This window comes from Martes martes (assembly GCF_963455335.1).
Source record: "Martes martes genome assembly, chromosome: 6".
Classification (NCBI taxonomy): Eukaryota; Metazoa; Chordata; class Mammalia; order Carnivora; family Mustelidae; genus Martes; species Martes martes.
Window position 1 is genome coordinate 44,178,122 of NC_137893.1, and position 22,781 is coordinate 44,200,902.

Here is a 22,781-nt window from a genome sequence, read left to right on the forward strand (position 1 = left end):
GGATAGAGGGAACATTCCTGAACTTCATCAAATCTATCTATGAAAGACCCATAGCAAATATCATCCTCAATGGGAAAAAGCTTGCAGCCTTCCCGTTGAGATCAGGAACACGACAAGGATGCCCACTCTCACCACCCTTGTTCAACATAGTATTAGAAGTCCTAGCAACAGCAATCAGACAACAAAGAGAAATAAAAGGTATCCAAATTGGCAATGAAGAAGTCAAACTCTCTCTCTTCGCAGATGACATGATTCTTTATATGGGAAACCCGAAAGACTCCACCCCCAAACTGCTAGAACTCATAGAGCAATTCAGTAATGTGGCAGGATACAAAGTCAATGTCCAGAAATCAGTGGCTTTCTTATACACTAACTATGAAAATATAGAAAGGCAAATTAGAGAATCATTTCCATTTACTATAGCACCAAGAACCATAAGATACCTTGGAATAAACCTAACCAAAGAGGTTAAAGATCTGTACTCGAGGAACTACAGAACACTCCTAAAAGAAATTGAAGAAGACACAAAAAGATGGAAGACCATTCCATGCTCTTGGATCGGAAGAATAAACATTGTTAAAATGTCTATACTGCCCAGAGCAATCTATACTTTTAATGCAATTCCGATCAAAATTCCACCGGTATTTTTCAAAGAGCTGGAGCAAATAATCCTAAAATTTGTATGGAATCAGAAGATACCCCGAATTGCTAAGGAAATGTTGAAAAACAAAAATAAAACTGGTGGCATCACGTTACCTGATTTCAAGTTTTACTACAAAGCTGTGATCATCAAGACAGCATGGTACTGGCATAAAAACAGACATATGGACCAGTGGAACAGAGTAGGGAGCCCAGATATGGACCCTCAACTCTATGGTCAAATAATCTTTGACAAAACAGGAAAAAATATCCAGTGGAAAAAAGACAGTCTCTTCAATAAATGGTGCTGGGAAAACTGGACAGCTATATGTAGTAGAATGAAACTCGACCATTCTCTTTCACCGTACACAAAGATAAACTCGAAATGGATAAGAGACCTCAACATGAGACAGGAATCCATCAGAATCCTCAAGGAGAACTTAGGCAGTAACCTCTTTGATATCAGCCACAGCAACTTCTTTCAAGATATGTCTCCAAAGGCAAAGGAAACAAAAGCGAAAATGAACTTTTGGGACTTCATCAAGATCAAAACCTTCTGCACAGCAAAGGAAACAGTCAACAAAACAAAGAAGCAACCCACGGAATGGGAGAAGATATTTGCAAATGACAGTACAGACAAAAGGTTGATATCCAGGATCTATAAAGAACTCCTCAAACTCAACACACACAAAACAGACAATCATATTAAAAAATGGGCAGAAGATATGAACAGACACTTCTCCAATGAAGACATACAAATGGCTATCAGACACATGAAAAAATGTTCATCATCACTAGCCATCAGGGAGATTCAAATCAAAACCACATTGAGATACCACCTTACAGCAGTTAGAATGGCCAAAATTAGCAAGACAGGAAACAACGTGTGTTGGAGTGGATGTGGAGAAAGGGGAACCCTCTTACACTGTTGGTGGGAATGCAAGTTGGTGCAGCCACTTTGGAGAACAGTGTGGAGATTCCTCAAGAAGTTAAAAATACAGCTTCCCTATAACCCTGCAATTGCACTACGGGGTATTTACCCCAAAGATACAGATGTAGTGAAAAGAAGCGCCATCTGTACCCCAATGTTTATAGCAGCAATGGCCCGGTTGCCAAACTGTGGAAAGAACCAAGATGCCCTTCAACGGATGAATGGATAAAGAAGATGTGGTCCATGTACACTATGGAGTATTATGCCTCCATCAGAAAGGACGAATACCCAACTTTTGTAGCAACATGGTCAGGACTGGAAGAGATTATGCTGAGTGAAATAAGTCAAGCAGAGAGAGTCATGTATCATAAGGTTTCACTTATTTGTGGAGCATAACAAATAATATAGAGGACAAGGGTAGATGGAGAGAAGGGAGTTGAGGGAAATTGGAAGGGGAGGTGAACCATGAGAGACTATGGAATCTGAAAAACAACCTGAGGATTTTGAAGCGGCGGGTGGTGGGAGGTTGGGGGAACCAGGTGGTGGGTATTAGGGAGGGCACAGATTGCATGGAGCATTGGGTGTGGTAAAAAAACAATGAATACTGTTACGCTGAAAATAAATTAAAAAAAAAAAAGAAAAATAATCAGAATTTTAATGAATACTACAATATTGGAAGGTATTTGGAGCACTATAGTATAGCTAGTCAAACATAACAACCTAGGTACCAAATTATAAAATATTGAGAATTTATACTTTCTTACATTTTAAGTGAAATGTACATTTGATAGCATGAATTCTGTGATCCTTATAATTAAATAAATACATCACAGGCATCATGATTAAAGATCTGTCTTCAGTCTGAAATGGTAGGTGCTTAGTAAATACTTATCAAATCAATGAGGGGACAACTTAAGTTTTATACTTTTTTTGGTTGTAATAATTATTTTCACTTATTTCTAAGGTATCTTCATGTTTTAATGATCTTCTGGTCATTTGTTGCTGGAGTTGTCACATTCTATTGCTCTTTGGGACCGGATTCTCTCTTACCAAATATATTCTTCACAATAAAATACAAACCCAAGGTAAAATTTATGTGTTCTTATTTTTAAGGGTAGTATGTATTACCTATGCTGTTTGATATTATTACTGAAAGCATGTTAAAGCAATGATTTAAAAGAAATCCATCTGGTATTATTTAATAATGGAAGACATCAGAACATAATTAGAAATGAATTTTATATATGTGTATATTTTTAAGGTATACAACTCTACAACGAGCTATAAAAAGAAAATACAAACTTCTCAGAAAGTTGGAATCCGTAATTATAGAGTGTCCTCTAACTGCATATTAACTATGAGGACAGTAAATTAAAACACATTCTCAAAGTTGGTTGTACAATAGAATCACCTGGGGAATCTTTAAAAAAAAAAAAAAAAAGATTCCTAGGCGCTCTCATCAGATTTTGATGGAATAGTTCTTGGTTAGGGCCTTGTAATCAGTACTTGTTAAGAGCTTTCTGGGTGATTCTGAGACACAGACACAGGGAACTCTGAATTAACTTATTCCACGCTGTTAATTTCCTAAATGTCTCCAAGAGACAAATAATCAGGTAGTTTGCTTAACCAAAATAATTTGTATATTTGAAATTTCATTAGGGTGCTGGTGTATTGAATCTGTGTCTAGTAGGCAATGTCACTAGTGTGTAGATATCTTGAAGTCTTGCTTAATAATTCTTCAAGTTGATACAGTCCCTCTGTTTAGGTTTGTTGGTACTTCTATTCAGAAAAAGCACAGAGGAAAATGGTGCCACATATTTGGTCAGAAACATGACTAGTTGTCACATATCTTTCCTTTCATTGTTGAAGTTAACATTGTGGGGAAATAGAAAATAGTTTTTTCTTACATCTCTGAAGTAGAATATCATTTCCAAATATAGATTGAATTTTTTTAAAATAAGTGAGCATAAAAACTGACCTTAATTATATGCTTAGAAATTTGGCTTAAGTATCGCATTTTATCAGGTATTTTTTTCTCTCTTATTTGGCAGTTTAGTTTAGCCAGTAGTAGTTATTACAAAGAATGGTTTCAGTGTTATGGCAGACTAATAATAATTAAAAAAATATTCTTTGAATTTATACATTGAGTAATAAATTTTTGAAGTTGATTCTCTTTAGTAAAGATTATATGTAAACTAAGACAAATCTCTCCCCTTCCTCATTTCCCTTTTTTAGCAGTTAGGACTTCAAGAATTATTTCCTCAAGGTCGTAGCTGTGCTGTTTGTGGTAAAGTGAAATGTAAACGACATAGGTAAGTTAAACAATTTTTATTTGTTGATCCTTCCAATTACATTTTGGATTTTAGGCAATTTAATTGTATGATTTTCTTTAGGCCTTCCTTACTACTTGAAAACTACCAGCCGTGGCTAGATCTGAAAATTTCTTCCAAGGTTGATGCATCTCTCTCAGAGGTAAATTTTTTTTTTTTTTTAAGACTTTGTTTATTTATTTGACAGAGATCACAGGTAGGCAGAGAGGCAGGCAGAGAGAGAGAGAGAGAGAGAGAGAGAGAGGAGGAAGCAAGCTCCCTGCTGAGCAGAGAGCCTGATGCGGGGCTCGATCCCAGGACCCTGGGATCATGACCTGAGCTGAAGGCTGAGGCTTTAACCCACTGAGCCACCCAGGTGCCCCAGAGGTAATTAATTTAATAACACTGCCAAATATGTCCAAGTAGAATATATTAGATACTAATGGAAATTTAATTGTGGAACATCTTAATATATGCCACCTAATGAATTCTTAACTAGGTAGTTGATTATTATGAAATATGCGACTCAGGTGATAAAATAGAAGTTTTTGGATCCTGTGTCTAATTTAAATGGACATTTTAGCCAAAGACAACACTGTTTTACCTAGTTATTGCTTAATTCTTATAACAGTAGTCATCTTTATGGTAGGGTAATACTTGAGCTAGACAGAGCAAGTATGTCCTGCTGAATTATCCCTGTTTTGACACTTGCTAAAGGGTAGAGCAGAGAATGGGAGACTTTTCACTGTTTCCCTGCAGTGTAGGAATAGAAGGCATTCACCCTTATCTTTGTTACAGTCACATTTTATATATACTTTTTTGGTAACATGTATTTTGTTATTTCTTTTAGAAACTTGTTTTCCCCATTGATCTAAGAAAGGAGTTAAGTCCTTAAAGGCAGTAAATGGGGTCTGAGTTATTCCCAGCACCAAGTGTAGTGCCAGATATGTTGTTAGTAGTTGATAAACATATATTGAATTAAATTGAATGCTAATTAATTGAAGAATAGCATTAGGCATCTGAATCCTGCTTCATTATCTTTTTTTCCTAATTTGTATCCTTTGGCTAAAAGCATGCTGCATAAATGCCAAAACTCTTGGCACTTTTTTTTTTTTTTTTAAGATGTTATTATTTAACAGATCATAAGTAGGCAGAGAGGCAGGCGGGGGCGGGGAGTAGGCTTCCCGCTGAGCAGAGAGCCTGATGCGGGGCTTGATCCCAGGACCCTTAGATCATGACCTGAGCAGAAGGCAGAGTCTTAACCCCCTGAACCACCCAGGTGCCCCTTGGCACTTCTTTTTTTTCTAATTTCTTCTTTTTTCTTTTTCATTTTCAACTTCAGGATTCCTTGATTTAAGACTTTGCTGTCCAATATGGTAGCCCCTAGCAGCTGTGGCTGCTCATAAACACTTGGAAATGTATCACAAATTGAGTTGTGGTTTTGAGGATTTAGTAAGAAAAAAAGAATGTAAAATATCCTATAATACATTTTATTGATTACATGTTGAAATAATATTCTGGATATATTGAATTAAAATATATCAAAATTAATTTTACCTGTTTTCTTATTTTTAAAAATGTAGCTACTAGAAAATAAAAGATTACATATGTGGCTCACATTACATTTCTATTACAGAGTGCTGATTTGAGGTCTCTTGAAGATAAGACCTCTAGCAAGAGTATTATTTGTGGGTCTTTGACACTTCATTCATTTCTTTTTTTAATATTTATTTATTTATTTTTAAAAAAGATTTTATTTATATATTTGACAGATAGAGATCACAAGTAGGCAGAGGCAGGCAGAGAGAGAGAGAGAGGAGGAAGCAGGCTCCCTGCTGAGCAGCAAGCCCGATGTGGGGCTTGATCCCAGGAGCCTGGGATCATGACCCGAGCCAAAGGCAGAGGCTTTAACCCGCTGAGCCACCCAGGCGCCTCACTTCATTCATTTCTAAAGAAAGAAAGAAAGAAAGAAGAAAGGAAGGAAGAAAGAAAGAAAGGAAGGAGGAAGGAAGGAAGGAAGAAAGAAAGAAAGACAGCCGACCTTATATGAAGCTCTTGGCCTACTGCCTGGCACATACTGGTTTTCAGTAAATACTAGCTCCAACATTTAAAAACATGTTTTGAGATCTTACTATAAGCAGGAACTGGACTAGGCCCCAGGAATAAAAGGAGAAATAAGATATGGTTCCTTTCTTCTAGGAACTTGAGTCTAGGAGGGGAGGTGGACATATAAACAGTTGAATACAATGTAATGTGAATACTGGCAATAGTGGAAGAAATGTACAATGTATATTATTAACACAGAGGAAGAAATGCCTAACTATTGAGAGGGGCAGTCAGAAAGTATGACTAGAAGTTTGCCAGACTGATAGTGTGGGAAAGGGTATATCAGGGTTTGGGAAGAGCTTTTGAAAGGAAAGGGAGGCTTTGAATAAGGTGTTCAATAAGCAGAAGGGCAAAATGTGAGAAAGGATGTGGGCATTGAAGACACTGTATTCTCGTAGCTAATATTTATTGGTTACTTGCTGTATATTGGGCACTGTACTAATTACTTAAGTTATTTCTTGAAATCATACAACCTATAAAGTAGGTGCTGTTACTGATTTTACCAAACTGGGATTTAGAGGGTTTTAATTTTCTCAAGTTCATCCCTGGCTGGTAGTAGAACTTACTCTAAAACCTGGGTCTGGCTTAGTTCTTAGACAGTTTTTATATGGCTCTTTAGAAATCTGATCATTGAAAGATTTAAAGGGCCTTGCTGAAGGAGTTTAATTGATCATAGAAGTCACTGACTTTTGAAGTGTGTATCTGGAGTTTTCAGATGTGACTCAGAGGATACAATGGGAAGTGAAAAGGAAGTAAATGGTCACAGCTGCTAGCAGGAAGCTTTCTCCCTCGCCTTCAAAATCAGTGTGCTCCACTTTTCTTACTTCGCTATATTGTGGTTTGATAAATTGAGGGTTTTATGCATGGGATTGAGGTGTTCAGATACATGTTTTAGATTACTTTGGCAGCTCTGTGGAGGATGGATGGGAGCTAGCTTGGAAGGAGGGAGACTAGAAGCTCTTGCTACAATATAAGGTTGAGAAGATAAGGACTGAACAGTGGAGCTATAGAAAAGAGCTACGTAGGTTGTAAAATCAATAATATTTGATGATTGGATGTGGGGGTTAAAATAAGACCAAGTGTTTAATAGCAAATTTTCTGGTGTCCTTTTTGTGTCATATCCCTGTTTCTATGTGTCTTACTTTCCCAACTGGTATCACTAAGTGCTTAGTTTTTCTTTCTTTTCTTTTTTTTCTTTTTGTGTGTGTGTGTGCTTAGTTTTTTTTAATACAAAATCAAATCTTGCCTTAATGTTTAAAGAATCTACAACCTTCCTTGCTGCTGCCAGAGAAGGAATATAGGCCTACAGTCAGGTTAGATACCTTTGTTAGATACCCTCCCAACTGCTTTAGAAAGTTACTGCCCACTGTTTGCAAATCTTTTCAAAAATTAACATAATATTGCACCCAGAGTTAAGAAATGGACATTTTAACACCCAGGATTTCTTTTGTTTTTTTTACTTTTTCATTTATAACTTATATGCTGATTTTTAATTTACAGCTAAAATTTTCACAAAGTAAACATATCTGTATAACCAACACCCAGATCAAGAAACAAAACATTGTTAGTACCCCAGAAGTCCCCCTCATACTCTCTTTTAGTCACTATTCTCCCTTCAGAAGCAATCACTGATAGCTAATTTTGACCCCTTATGTAAGTCTGACGTACTTGGTTCTTCATTTTATTCTGGGAATACTGATTTGTAGAGAGTTAGGAATTCATAAGACTAACCTATTATTTTCCTTCTTTCCATAGAACTTTCAGTTCAGTGAAACTTCAGAGTCAGGAACAATTTAAGTTTGTTGTTGTTTTTTTTTTAATTGTGGGAATGTTTAGAAATGTGTGTATGTCATTCTAATAGTATTGGTTCTTTTTATGGAGTTTTATGGTTTTCAAAGTGTTTTCCCATATGTTCCGTTTGATCATCGCAATAACCGTGTAAAGTTGACAGCGTATGTCATGTGAAAGTATGATACTAGATATCAACATTTGGGATAATAAAATTGGTTTTTGGTAATATACATTACTTGGTCATATGGTTTATTTTCCTAGAATTAGTTAATTAATTTGATTTTTCTTTAAAAACTAATTTTTATGCAGGTTCTTGAATTAGTGTTGGAAAACTTTGTTTATCCATGGTACAGGTAAGTTTATTCTTTAGTGAATATGATTAAGTGTGCTGATGAAGTGTTACCAGCGTAGGCCAGGGATTTCTCAGCTTTGACACTATTGACATTTTAGGCCAAGTAATTCTTTGTTGTGGGGGGCTGTCCTGTGCATTGTGGCATATTTAGCAGAACCGCTGGCCTTTTTGCATGAGATACTAGTAGCAGCCCCTCATCCTTTTATTTGTGACCACCAAAAATATCTTCAGAGATTGCCATATGTTACCTGGGAGGCATGATTGGCCCTAGTAAGAACCATAGATGTACGTAATCAATTAACAGTTTAGTGATAGCAAAGAAGAAAAAAACCTTGGCTGCTTTTTGAAAGAAAATTAACTTAGAGAATTCCTCATCACTCCTAAATGGAGTGACCTGATTTTTATTTTATTTTATTTTATATTCTTAAGTGATTTGGGAAGCACTTCATGGTTCTTTGTTTTGTTTTGTTTTTTCTTTTTTAAAGATTTCATTCATTTATTTAAGAGAGAGAGCAGAGAGCACAAGTGGGGAATGGGAGGATAGGGACAAAGGAATACAGAGAAGCAGAATAGGGAGCCCAATGTTGGGCCTCGATCCCAGGACCTTGAGATCCATGACCCAAGCCGAAGGCAGGTGCCCAAGGGGCTGAGGCACCCAGGTGCCCCGATTTAATAGTTTATATGCACTTTTTACATTGGAAATAATTGTACATTTGGAGGAAAATTTTATATTCAGATGTTTCATTAAATTGAAAGATAATTTTAATAGAATTTTCCTAAAATATTAATGATTTTTCCAAAGTAACTTGTTTTTAGTATCTGCTATGCATATACAAGTGCCCTGTGCCTTGCAGGATATAGAAAATAGTTTAGATCTGAAAAATTAATCTAGTTTGAGAATCAGAAATTCACAATATATATTTAATAAATAAATGTTGTCTTAAAAAAGTATCATGTATTTAGTTACATAATTGAACACTTAACACCTATATGACCTATAGATGTAATATTTAAAGGCATCTATCCTAATTTTATATATTTTGAATTTTCTCATTAAAAAAATGCTAATAGGCAAGATGCTCTACGGTATTAAACTTAATATCCAGTTTATTATATTTTCCTGACAAGCTATGAAAATTAATATTTTTATGTTGGATTTCATCTTAAATATAGGGCATTTGCCATTTAAGTAAAACTGTTAGTAAGTCTTTTTGTAAAATGAATCCTTTTGTGAAGACTCCCCCCACCCCCACCCATGTCCTGACTCTTCATCAGAGCTGGCTGTATTTCTAAATGATAAGGTATGTATTTTCTCCTCAGTGTAGTTATTGATGCTGAAATAGTCACTTCCCTGGGGTTAATAGTGGGAGGCTTGATTAATGCAATTATCTTTGTTATTCTGCCAAGGGACTTAATAGCACCATCTTCAAGTTCAGGATAATACCATTATGTATACCTTTCTTGCTTGTTTTGAGTAGGGAAGTGTCCTAATTCTTTTAGGGACCTCATGGCTTCAGGAAAATGAAAAGTAGTTCCTCAGATAAAGGTTGTCAAAATTTCTGTTTAAAAATGTTTGTATTCAGTTTATTTTCTTTCCCAAATAGAACACATTTATTTCTATTTTTTCTATTTATTTCCCAAATAGAACACATTTTTTTTACCTTTTAGAATTAGTTTATATTATTAAGTATAAGTATTTTAAACTAATTAAACATTTTGTATTAATTCTGTTACTCCTTCAAAATTATTGTTTTATTTCTTATAAATTACTTTGAGAACACTTAGAAATGTTTGGAGTATTGTAAAAATATGACTTTGTACATGTAGTTGTCTACAGGGAAATATATACCACAATTTAGTTAATAATGATTATGTCTCGGTACTAGAATTATGGGAGATGTCTATTTTTTCTTTGTACATTTTTATTTTTTATTCTGTAATGTAACATATTATTTGTTAAAAAAGCAAAGAAAACATAAATGAAAAAAAGAGGAATTTCTAAACTTTCCTTGGTTTCTAAAAGGAGTAGCTGTGTATTATTTCTCTGAGCTTTTAAATGCTTGCTTTTCTCCTTAATTGAAGGGATGTAACAGATGATGAGTCTTTTGTTGATGAACTGAGAATTACATTACGGTTTTTTGCATCTGTCTTAATTCGAAGGATTCACAAGGTAAATATTTGTAATGAGAAATTTGGGGATTGGAGGTTTTATTACTAAAGAGATTTTTAAAAATCTTAGTTTTACTTTATCCTGTGCTGTTTATATTTTTTCTTCACTTTTAGTCACTTTTGATTTCATTGATAAATTTTACTTTCTTTAATGCTTAGATATCTTGGCTTGTGGTAATCAGAAATAAAAAGACAGCTATAGGAAAAAAGTCATGTTCCTGTTAGATGAACTTACTGAGTAAATGGTGATGATTATGATCTACTTTTTAAAAAGAGATTTAAGCCATATTATGTTTATGTTTGGGTCTTTGCCTATATATAGTCACAGTGTGTTGGCTGTAGATACACATGCTTGTATATTGCCTTGTCAGTTTGATAGAATTGGTATATATCTGTAATTAGTAAATAAAGATAAATCTTGCTAAATGTTTCTATACTTTTTTGAGAAATTAACAATATAGTCAACCACTATAGAAAAGATAGGGAAAAATATGAATAAGCAGTTCACAAAAGAAAAATAGAAAAATGACCAATAAATACTGAAAATATGTTGTCCACTTCAAATAAATATCGTTTTTTGATGAGATGCTACTCTCTTGCCTGTCGGATTGGGAACGATAAAGAATGATAATGTCTAGTAATGGTGATTGTGAGGAAACAGGCAAAGCAAGTACAAATCCAAATTGCTGTAATTCTTACACTGGAAGGTAGTTTGATCTCTATTAAAAGACTTAAAAATGTCTATACTGCCAAATTTAATTTCGTTTTTGTTAATATGTTTTAAAGAAATAATCAGAGATGTATATAAAAATGTATGCCCAAAGATTCATTGTGGTATAATTTATAATAAGGAAAACTGAAAAAAAGCTGATGTCTAATGAGAAGATTGTCCATTAAAATATAGTACATGCCAATTATAGAATTCTGTGCAGCCATGAAAAATCATTTTATAGAATAGTACTTATTTACATGAGAAATTATTTTTCTTATATAATCAAGTCGAAGAGGTTGGAAAAGAATATATGTGGTATTTTTCCACATTGAAAACAAATATCACATATTAAAGCTTATTAATATGTATATTAAGGACACATAACCTTATCACTGTTAACTTACTGTTATGGTGGGTTGATGCTGATTTTTGGTTCTTTCTGGACATTTCTTTCTGTTCACCTTTTTTTTTGTATGAGCGTTTTACCATTTTGTAAATAGAAAAAAGTGGATAAAATTAATCATACTGTTTAACAAAGGTCTAAGACAGCTGTATAGACTTCAAAATTGGAATAAAAGATTTGGTAAAAAATATCAGTTGGTTGATGATAAGCCACTTAAATTACAATTTAGAGGAAGTCAAAATTGATCAAAAAGCTGACTCATTACAATAAAGTTATCTATAGGTATTACTTAGTAGAATAGCTCTGCTCTCTTAGGCTTTGTGATAGCCTAGTGATTTTAAAATCAAAGTACTTCATACTTGGATTGCATTGTATGTATTTTTTGGTAGCAGCTTTATTGAAGTCTACTTTGTGTACCAGACAGTTCACCTATTTAAAGTGTATAATTCAGTGGTTTTTAGCATATTCCTGGATTTACACAATCATTACCACAATTTTATAACATTTTTATCACTCAGAAAGAGACCTCATACCCTTTAGCCATAAATCCTTATTCTCTCATGCTCTTAGATCTAGTCACTAGGCCATCCACTTTCTGTCTCTATAGATTTGTTTATTCTGGACATTTCATATAAATGGAATCATGTAATATGTAGCCTGTTCTCATTGGTTATTTTTGGTTAATTTTGGCATAATGTTTCCAAAGTTCATCCATGTTATGTTGTAGCATGTATTAGTACTTCTTTCTTTTTTTTATGGCTGAATAATAGTCCATTGTGTGGATATGCCACATTTTGTTTATTTATCCATCAGTTGATGGACATTTGGATTACTTCCATTTTTGGCTGTTACGGATAATCCTGCCATAGCATTTGTGTCCAAGTGTTTTTATGGTTATAGGGATATGTGTTTTCACTTTTCTTGGGTATATACCTAGGAGTATAATTGTTGAATCAAATGGTAACTCTGTTTAAGTTTTTGATTAAGTGCCAGACTCTTTTCCAAAGTAGCTGCCATTTTACATTCCGACCAGTAGTAGTTGAGGGTTCTGATTTCTCTATATCATACTTGCCAGAACTACCTATCATCTCATTTTCTTATTCTAACCACACCTAATGGGTATGAAGTGGTATCATTGTGGCTTTGATTTGCATTTCCCTGATGACTTATGACATTGAACATCTTTTCATTTGCTTATTGGCCATTTGTTTTTGTGTTTGTTTTTTTTTGAAGTAATGGCTGTTCAAATTATTTGCCTATTTTTTCACTGTATGTATTATTGAGTTGTAAGAGTTCATACATATGATTTGCAAATATTTCCTTCTGTTTTCTGGGTGGTTAAGCTTTCTATCCTTTCTTTTCATTTTATCTGCATCACTGTCCCAGCAGATAAGTGGGTCATTATTATACCCATTTTATAGGAAGTAACTTTGTCTAAGTGTTAGAAGTAGTAGTTAATGGGCCAACAATTGTGCCTGGTCATCTTATTCTTAGTACAGTGTTCTGTCCCTGATACCATTGCCTAAATAATGTAAATTGGCAGTTTGGGGATAATGAAAACAAAGTACATTTTTTTTTTTTTAAGTTTAGTGGTGAGCCCATTATTTTACCATTTTGATTCTGACCTAAAGGTCTCTAAAATGGTCTCTAAAATGGATCTTAAAAAAGGAAAATTTTCGTGAGTATTCTCCAAGATTTTATAAAATATTTGAAAACATCCTATTTATTTGATAAATATTACAGCAACTTATAGTCACTGAGGACGAGAAACCAGAGAGAAGTGAAGAGTAATATTATTTTGCAACAAATTATATTATCAACAAAAATATTCCTCTTATTGAATATGTGTGATCTTATATAGCTAAAAGATATCTGTAAACTGCTCTGGGTTTTACTGGTAAATCACTAAAAATTGGAGGTTTATGATCTATCACACTTACTAGATTTATAAGCCTGTGATTCCCCACCACTTGCTTAATATGGAATTTAAAAATAATTGAAACATTGACACAAAACTTTGCTGTGATGCAATTTTTTCATGTCTTTGATAAAGGGAAAATGTGTTGAGTTTTGTGCTTGAAGTCCAGGAAACATGCTTTTTGGTGATTCATTTCATTTGCAATTCAATTTTAGTTATTTTTTGTCTCTGTTATGTGCGTACATATAGGCCTTCAGTCCTCCATCACTAACCTATCATAGTCACTACAGTTTCCAGCCTTCAAGCTGAAAAATGTCTGTGGGGAATCATGAAATACAATATTATTCCAAAATAGAATGCTTCTATATAGTATAAAACCAAGATTTATCTTGTAAGCTGAATAAAAAATTCTTCATTTTTAAGTAACCTTAATAAGCAGAAACTTATGTCCCCAAAGGGATGATACGTTGCTTGAGGTTTTTCTTTCAATGTGTTTAAAAGAAACACATTAAAGAAATCAAGAATAAAGATAACTATTTTGTGGAGGAATTTAGTATAGATAATGCATGCATATTAAGGTATATTTTCTTTAGTGTGATAAACTGTCTAATGTTGCAGTTAGTATGATCTAAGAATATAAAGCACTTTTAATTACATTTTTGAAAGATTTTAAATAATATCTCTAATTTTTAAGATGATGTGTTCCAGTATCTTGAATATAGTGCTCCTGCCATTGTAACTTATTGTTTTAAAAAGTTTTATTTTAATGTTGAATTTTTCTAGGTGGATATTCCATCTATTATAACCAAGAAATTATTAAAAGCAGCAATGAAGCATATAGAGGTGATAGTTAAAGCCAGTCAGAAAGGTAATACAGTTTTCTACTATAAAGTCTGAATGATTTTTTTATATACCAACTTTTACCTTAAATACCTAAGTATGATTACTGATGCATTAACCGATATTCACAAATGCTATGCAAGTATTCTTTACCCCAGAATCCTTTTCAGTACTTTGTTTATTGTATAAGTGATTGTGAAAACTCAGAAATCTATGAAAATTAAAATATACTTAGTTAACTCTTAGATATAATATTGATGACTTTCATCTTCTTTTGGATGATAGTCTGTTGCCTTTATTACTCCCTCTGAGGTATCTCTCACATCTCTTCCCCCTTTCCCTTCTTAATGATTTCAACAGTTTTGACCTTTTCCAGCCCATCCTATATATTGCTACCATGTTAATTTCACACTACAATTCTCATGTTACCTCTCTACTAAAAAAAAAAAAAAGTGACTCTATTATAGACTCTAAATTGTATATTTAAATACTTCCTAGTCAAATATTTTAATTTAGTCTTGTCTCTATGTATTATGTGTTGGCTGGGATCACCTATTCGTAGGTTTTTGTGAGTGTCCTGGCCTTTTATACTGTCATGATTTTCACATAGCAAACATTTTCTCATTTTTCATTGAATGAATGAAATCTTCATTTGGGACTTTTCTTGATCTTAGAGCAAACAGAATTTTTATTTTAAAAAAAATTACTTATGTGTTCGGGGCGCCTGGGTGGCTCAGTGGGTTAAAGCCTCTGCCTTCAGCTCAGGTCATGATCCCAGCATCCTGGGATCGAGCCCCGCATAGGCTCTCTGCTTGGCAAGTAATAAATAAATAGCTTGGCTATCAAATAAATAAAATCTTTAAAAAAATTACTTCTGTGCTCTATACTTGGTTCTTTGCAAACTGATTTTTCCTTATGTTTGCATTTGGTATTCTTTGTGAGTGCTTTCCCAGTGCTTTTGGTATTCTTTGTTAATGCTGCATACTACTCCATGTAGTAACTGTGTAGAAGAGGTTTCATATTTTGAAACCTCTTTGAAATGAAAATTTTCAAATTTTCATATTGGTCATATGGTCATATTTTCTGGTAATTACTACACATTATATTCCCCTTCTGGAAATTCCCAGTTAATACCAATGTACCAAAATCTCTGAGTAGTCCTGCAGCAAAGAAGTGGTTTTAACTATTTAAGTAGTTTTTAACTTCCCACATCCCAAATTCCTTTGAGTACAGAACTAATTTTCCCTCCCTTATCATACCAGTTAATATGAGCAGTTCATTTGGGGAAATTATGTTCTATGCAGAGTTGAATAAAAATAAATAAAATTATTACTTTATTTGTTTCTTGGTATAAATAATTCCTCAGTTGTGAGAAGCATTTCAAATTATATCTAAAATTTTTTCTATTTTCATCTTATAACAACTAAAAATAGCTTTACTTATAGTTAAAAAGTAGAAGTTTGAATATGTGTAATTTAGTCGTTAAAAATAAACTTAAAAATATTGTGCTGTCACTGGCAAAAACAAATTAGAAGATTGCAACTGTCTTGCAGCCATTTTTGTCAAGGGTACTTTACTGTCAGAAAAAAAATAGGAGAAGTGGGTTTTTTATTAGTAAATTTATTATTATAATTTTTTAAAGGTTTTATTTATTTATTTGAGAGAGAGACAGTGGGAGAGAGAGATCATGAGCAGGGGCGAGGGGTAGAGGGAGAAGCAGGCTCCCTGATGAGTAGGGAGCCTGATGCAGAACTTGATCCCTAGACCCTTGGATTATGACCTGAATCAAAGGCAGACATTAACTGACTGAGCTACACAGGCGGCCTATTATTATTATTACTATTTTTAAAGATTCTATTTTTAAATTTCTACACTGAACATAGGGCTCAAACTCACAACCTAGAAATCAAGAGTCACATGATCCACTGACTAGCCAGCCAGGAGCCTCAATAAATTTTATTTTTTAAATTATTTATTTATTTTGAAAATTTTATTTATTTATTTGACAGAGAGAGCTAGAGAGAGAATACAAGTAGACAGAGCAGCAGACAGAGGGCCCGGGAGAAGCAGGGTCCCTGCTGAGCAGGGAGCTCATGTGGGACTCAATCCCAGAACCCTGGGATCATGACCTGAGCGAAGGCAGACGCTTAACTGACTGAGCCACCAGGCGCCCTACATTTTTCTTTATTTTCTTGTTTAGAGATTTTATTTATTTATTTATTTGACAGAGATCACAAGTAGGCAGAGAGGCAGGCAGAGACAGAGGCAGTGGCGGGGGGAGGGGAGGGGAAGCAGGCTCCCTGCTGAGCAGAGGGCCTGATGCGGGACTGGATCCTAGGACCCTGAGATCATGACCCGATCTGAAGGCAGAGGCTTTAACCCACTGAGCCACCCAGGCGCCCTAAATTTTATTTTTTAGAGCAGTTTTAAGTTTATAAAAAAAATTGAGCAGAAAGCATAGAGTGGCCATATATCTTTTTTTTTTTTAAGGTTTTATTTATTTATTTGACAGAGAGAGACAGGGAGAGAGGGAACACAAGCAGGGGGAGTGTGAGAGGGAGAAGCAGACTTCCCCTGAGCAGGAAGCCCGACACAAGGCTCTACTTTGGGACCCTGGGATCATGACCCTAGCTCCTAGCTGAAGGCAGATGCTTAATGACTGAACCACCCAGGCGCCCCCTCATTAACATCTTTAACTAGTTGGTTCATTTGTTACTACTGATCCATCAATATTGATACATATTGTTAACTAAAGTCCACAATTTTCATTAGGGTTTACTCTTTGTATTGTACATTCTGTGGGTTTTGACAAATGCATAATGCCATGTATCTGCTGTTACTGAATAGTTTCACTGCCTTAAAAATTGCCTTAAAAAAACCCTATTTTGGGTTCCCTGGGTGGCTCAGTTGGTTAAGTATCTGCCTTCAGCTCAGCTTGTGATCCTGGGGTCCTGGGAGCGAGTTGGCATAGGGCTTCTTGCTTAGTGGGGAGCCTGCTTCTCCCTCTGCTGGCCGCTCCCCCTGCTCATGTTCCCTCTCTCTCTCTGACAAATAAATAAATAAAATCTTAAAAAAAAAAAAATCCCCCGTGTTTCACACAGACATTTCTACCTCTTTCCTTCATGAACCTCTGGCAACTATTGATCTGCACAGGTTTGCCTTTTCCAGAATGTGATACAGTTGGAATCATACTGTAGCCTTTTCAGGCTGGTTTCTTTTATTTAAAAATAGGGATTTAAGGCTTCTCCATGTCTTTTCATGGCTTGATAGCTCATTTCTTTTTACTGCTCAGTTATATTCCATATATTCATATATGAATGTGCCACAGTTTGTTTATCCATTCAGCTATTGAAGGACATCTTGCTTGCTTCCAAGTTTCGGCAGTTATGAATAAAGCTGCTGTAAATATTTGCGGGCAGGTTTTTATGTGGGAGAAGTATTTTTAACACAGTCTTTGTTCTGAAGACTAACACTTTGAGGGTAACCCTGTCAGGACCCCTCTCACTCTTGAATGCTTTTTTGGTATCTTCACTTAATAAACTTCTATCACTTCACTCATTAAAAAAAAAAAAAAGACAAACACTTTGAATGCAGGCTATGAGTAAAAGGAGACATCTTTTTATTTTTAGTTGAATTAATCAGTTTAATAAAATTCCCAAATTATTTTGCTCTAAGAGAGTGGTATTATATAATATATATATATATGTACACCCACACACAAACCAGTTTGAAATTTATTGTTGAATCTTTACAAGGGAGGGGTTGCTAATTTGCTACTGTTAATGCAAAAAATGATTCCCAGTTATAAAATCACCACAAAATGCTAGATCGAATTAATTAACAACATTGTAATGAGATTCATAGAATTAAGTTTAATTCATAGAATTAATAAATTTAAAATTTAATAAATTTAATTATTTATTAAATAGTATTATTAAATATTATATATTGTTAAATATTATATATTATTAAATAATATTATTATTTATTAAATTTATTAATTTAATAAATTAATTAAATTTAATAAATTTAAATTCATAAAATAAATTTAATTCATAGAATTAAAGCCTGAGATTATTAGGACTTCTATTTTATTCGAAGGTCTTGATATTCTAAATATTATGACAGTGAATTAGATAGACTTGTAAAGAAGGTTTTCAGATTTTTGAATTTTTGAATTTCCATTTCTTTAATATATAGATTTGTTTTCTAAATTCTTTGGCCCCATAATTGTGCATAACTCAGAAAGTAATTAAAGGTTCATCTCTTCATTCATGTTCCTTTTATTCTTTCAGTATTTTCTCTGTAATCTGCCTCTTGAGAATAGGGATTATGTAAAATGTTTTCTATGTGTGTACTCTCATGGCCCTTTAGAAATACTGAATGTATATACATTAGAAGCATTGGCTTAATTTAAATTCAGTAACACATTGTGCAAAAGGACTTTACTGTCTAGTCTTTCATCTTGAAGATGGCTGTTTGTCATGGATTCTGGAGACCTTTCCTTTTTTGGTCTGAAAACGCTAACTCTTAAGGCAGTATAGATGTACTGAAGATTCATGAGGACTAATCCATGCTCTGTTTTCCAGCATCTATATTTTGCTTATTTTCCCAATTAAGATTTTCCTCCCTATATTCTTTTATATTATGCCTGATATTATTTTCTCATTATCTAGAACCACAAAGAACTCTCTTGTCTGACAGTTGTTGAACAGATTCCAATCTGGTGTTTTAATTTATATATTATGTGTGAATGCTTAATCACATTGAATGTTACAATCTTATACATTTTGCATGATGATTTTTCAGTGTTTATAATTGCTTAACTATTTACTGATGTGGGAATGGAGGCTCATAGGGATTATATCATTTGTTCAAGATCATATCAGTTTGTTCAGTAGAGTTGGAATTTAGCATGGCTTAGTCTCATTTTAAATTCCAGCTATGACCAACATTTTTTAAAAACCTGTGCCCCAAATTCTTGGAGAAAAATGCTTAGTAAATAAATGCATAATGACAAAATAAAATGCATTTCTTATAATAACTACATCCATCTTTGCCAGGCCTTCTTTTGTATCTCAGGCACAGATAGTCTTCATTTACCTTCTTAGTACTCACGTTTTAGAATGCATATATTGGCCTTTTTCGGGTAAACGTGCTTGCGTTCTCTTTGGATAAAAATAGAAGAAAATAGTGAAAAACAAATGCCATTGAATTAGAGTTAGGATTCCGTTCATAGACTTCATGATTTTAAAACTCGGCACAGAGTGCAAATAGGGGAAAGCATGACTTGTTTTCCTCCTTGTCTTTTTGAGGTCTATAAAAAGAAGTGACAATGCTATTACCTTTACGTTAAAATATTAGTTTTGGACACCTGGATGACTCAGTTGGTCAAGCCTCCGACTGTTTGATTTCGGCTCAGGTCCCTGATCTCAGTGTTATGAGATCCAGCCTGGTGTCAAGCTCAGCACTCAGCACAGAGTCTGCTTAAGATGCCCTCTGCCCCTCCCCTCTGCCTCCCCACTCCCCCCACACACTCTTTTTCCTAAAATATTAGTTGAGTGCTTGGCCTTTTAAGAAAACTTTCTGTTAATATAAGTTTTATCATCACTTAATATTCATTAAGTAATTTATATGTTCATGGACTTCTATCTTATATAGTTGTCTTATATCCTGTACTCTGAGCAGAAGACACAGAACTTAACCAAGGAAGCCAGTGCTTTAAAAGGTTATCTGAATGATTTAGATGTGAAAGCAGAGACAACAAAGCATTTTAACAGGGTTTTGTGTGTGTGTGTTTGTGTGTGTGTGTATTTGCAGAGGATGAACAAGTTATAACTTTTTTTTTTTAAGATTTTATTTATTTGGCAGACAGAGATTACACGTAGGTGGAGAGGCAGGCAGAGAGAGAGAGGAGGAAGCAGGCTGCCTGCTGAGCAGAGAGCCCGATGCGGGGCTCGATCCCAGGACCCTGAGATCATGACCTGAGCCGAAGGCAGAGGCTTTAACTCACTGAGCCACCCAGGTGCCCCCAAGTTATAACATTTGATAACAAAAGCTTTGCATGTGCTAGAGGTTTTTTGTAGTTTTTTCCACTTTTTAAAATAAATACTTGCTTTTGTTTAGTATCATTTATAAAGTAGTGGTATGAGGTAGATCTTTGTTTTTCATGAGAAAAGGTCTTTTTATCATTTTTTTGAAAAATTGAAAGACTTATGGTAAGGAAGAAAATTACTCTTTTTATATCCTTTTTGTGAAAGATTTCCCAGTAGAATACATATTGGAAAGAAAGGAGGGCTAGGAAAGGAGCAACTGTATAAATAGTTTTCTGTTTGTTAGTGGAAATGGCTGAAGTTATTTAATGTTGCTTAACTTCTTTCAATATTTATTTTTTTATTTCTATTTATAGTAGAAAATACAGAGTTTTTACAGCAAGCTGCTTTAGAAGAATATGGTCCAGAGCTTCATGTGGCTTTGAGGAGTCGAAGAGATGAATTACACTATTTAAGGAAACTTACTGAACTACTTTTTCCTTATATTTTGCCTCCTAAAGCAACAGACTGCAGGTATAAATAGTCCAGAAAATGTCATAGCAGTATTTGCATACCATGCCATATGTATATTGCTATTCTTGATCATAATAGGAGCATACTAAAACTTGAGATTAACCTATGATGTACTAACTTTTCATTTAAGAAATATAATTTGTCAGGTTGTAAAATGCCAGGTGCTAAGTACTGATCATGTGTTGTGTTGCTTAGAATTTTTTGTGAGGGAGTGATCTTGGGAAATGAAGATAAATATGAGTCAATCAGCTTTTGTGTTTGAGATCATTATACTTTGTTAATTTCTTGGTGTTCCATTTTAAAGACATAAGCATTGTGACTTTGAACAAACTAAACAGACCGAATTTGTGTTTTAAGGTTATACCTGACAAGAATAATTAGAATTCATCTAGATCATCCTTCTTTGTTCTGGCAGGAACTTGTTTAGATTATTCTATAAAGTTATCTCATTACTCTTACCCTAATAATTCTTTTTTTTTTTTTTAAGATTTTATTTATTTGGCAGAGAGAGACACATCAAGAGAGAGAACATAAGCATAGGGAGTGGGAGAAGGAGAAGCAGGCTTCCTGCAGAGCAGAGACCCCAATGCAGGGCTCAATCCTAGGACCCTGGGATCATGACCTGAGCCTAAGGCAGGCACTTAACAACTGAGCCACCCAGGTTCCTCTTACCCTAATAATTCTTAAAGGAGAAACCATGGCTTATTTTTAGTAATGTATTCTATTTTTTACTTTATTTTTTTTTAAATTTTATTTTTAAGTAATCTCCACACCAAAGTGGGGCTTGAACTCACAACCCCTAGATCAAGAGTCGCATGCTCTACTGACTGAGCCGCCAGGCACCCCTAGTGATTTTCTTTATTTCTTTTTATTTTTTATTATTTTTTAAAAGATTATTTATTTATTTGACAGAGCGCATGTGAGTGTATAAGCAGTGGGGGCAGCAGAGGGAGAAGCTAGGGAGCCCCAGTGTGGGACTCGATCGAGGACCCTGGAATCATGACCTGAGCCAAAGGCAGATGCTTAACCGACTGAGCCACCCAATGGGCCCCTTAGTGATGTATTTTAAATAAATATTACTTTGTAACATATATATTTTTTAAAGATTTTATTTATTTATTTGACACAGAGAGCACAAGCAGGCAGAGCAGCAGGCAGAGGGAGAGGGAGAAGCAGGCTCCCCACTGAGCAGAGAGCCTGATGTGGGGCTCTATCCCAGGACCCCATGATCATGACCCAGGCTGAGCACAGACACTTAATTGACTGAGCCACCCAGACACCCCATAACATAAAGTTTTTATTAAAAATTTTAAATATTTTAATGAAAAAAATTTTTTCTTTAAGATTTTATTTATTTGACAGAGAAAGAGATCACAGGTAGGCCGAGAGGCAGGCAGAGAGAGAAGGGGAAGCAGTCTCCTTGCAGAGCAGAGAGCCTGATGTGGGGCTTGATCCCAGGACCCTGAGATCATGACTTGAGCTGAAGGCAGAGGCTTAACCCGCTGAGTCACCCAGGTGCCCCTAATGAAAATATTTTAAACAGATTAATGTATAATGTTAATTTAAATGTTACAATTACAAATTATTTTATTAGTTTTAAGCATTAGTTTAAAAATGTATTAAATATTTTAAGTATTCTGAGGTGGGGTGTGTTTTCTAATGCTCACCCAAATCCCTCCCTTTAAGGAAATGCTTTTTTCTCTTAAACAGTACTCTCTTTTAGCCAGTTCAAGAATCTGACTATGGTCTGTGAACCATTAGAATGAGCATTACTTGGGAGCTTTTTAGAAATGCAGGATCTTGGGGCATACCTACTGAATCATAGTCTGCATTTTAACAAGATCTCTAGGTAAGAAGTGATGTAAATTACTAAATATGTGCAATATTGTTTGTTTTTTCAGATCCCTGACCTTACTTTTAAGAGAGATCCTTTCTGGTTCGGTGTTCCTTCCTTCTTTGGATTTCCTAGCTGATCCAGTAAGGCTTAAAAAATGGTTTAAAATTGTGGTAAAATACGTGTAACTTAAAGTTTATCATCTTAAATG

General features: G+C 34.5%; 1 protein-coding gene across 2 annotated transcripts in view; it reads left to right on the forward strand.

Annotated features, from left to right (window-relative positions):
• The window catches only part of SNX14 (sorting nexin 14), an 87,928-nt gene that overhangs the window by 21,896 nt on the left and 43,251 nt on the right, over nucleotides 1–22,781 (forward strand). For both annotated transcript variants that reach the window (XM_080805588.1, XM_080805589.1), the window contains exons 2-9: nucleotides 2,535–2,655; nucleotides 3,806–3,882; nucleotides 3,964–4,042; nucleotides 8,086–8,129; nucleotides 10,211–10,298; nucleotides 14,114–14,198; nucleotides 20,580–20,736; nucleotides 22,638–22,713. In XM_080805588.1, coding sequence (XP_080661714.1) covers nucleotides 2,535–2,655; nucleotides 3,806–3,882; nucleotides 3,964–4,042; nucleotides 8,086–8,129; nucleotides 10,211–10,298; nucleotides 14,114–14,198; nucleotides 20,580–20,736; nucleotides 22,638–22,713 — 727 coding nt within the window. The remainder of the gene's footprint in view (nucleotides 1–2,534; nucleotides 2,656–3,805; nucleotides 3,883–3,963; nucleotides 4,043–8,085; nucleotides 8,130–10,210; nucleotides 10,299–14,113; nucleotides 14,199–20,579; nucleotides 20,737–22,637; nucleotides 22,714–22,781) is intronic.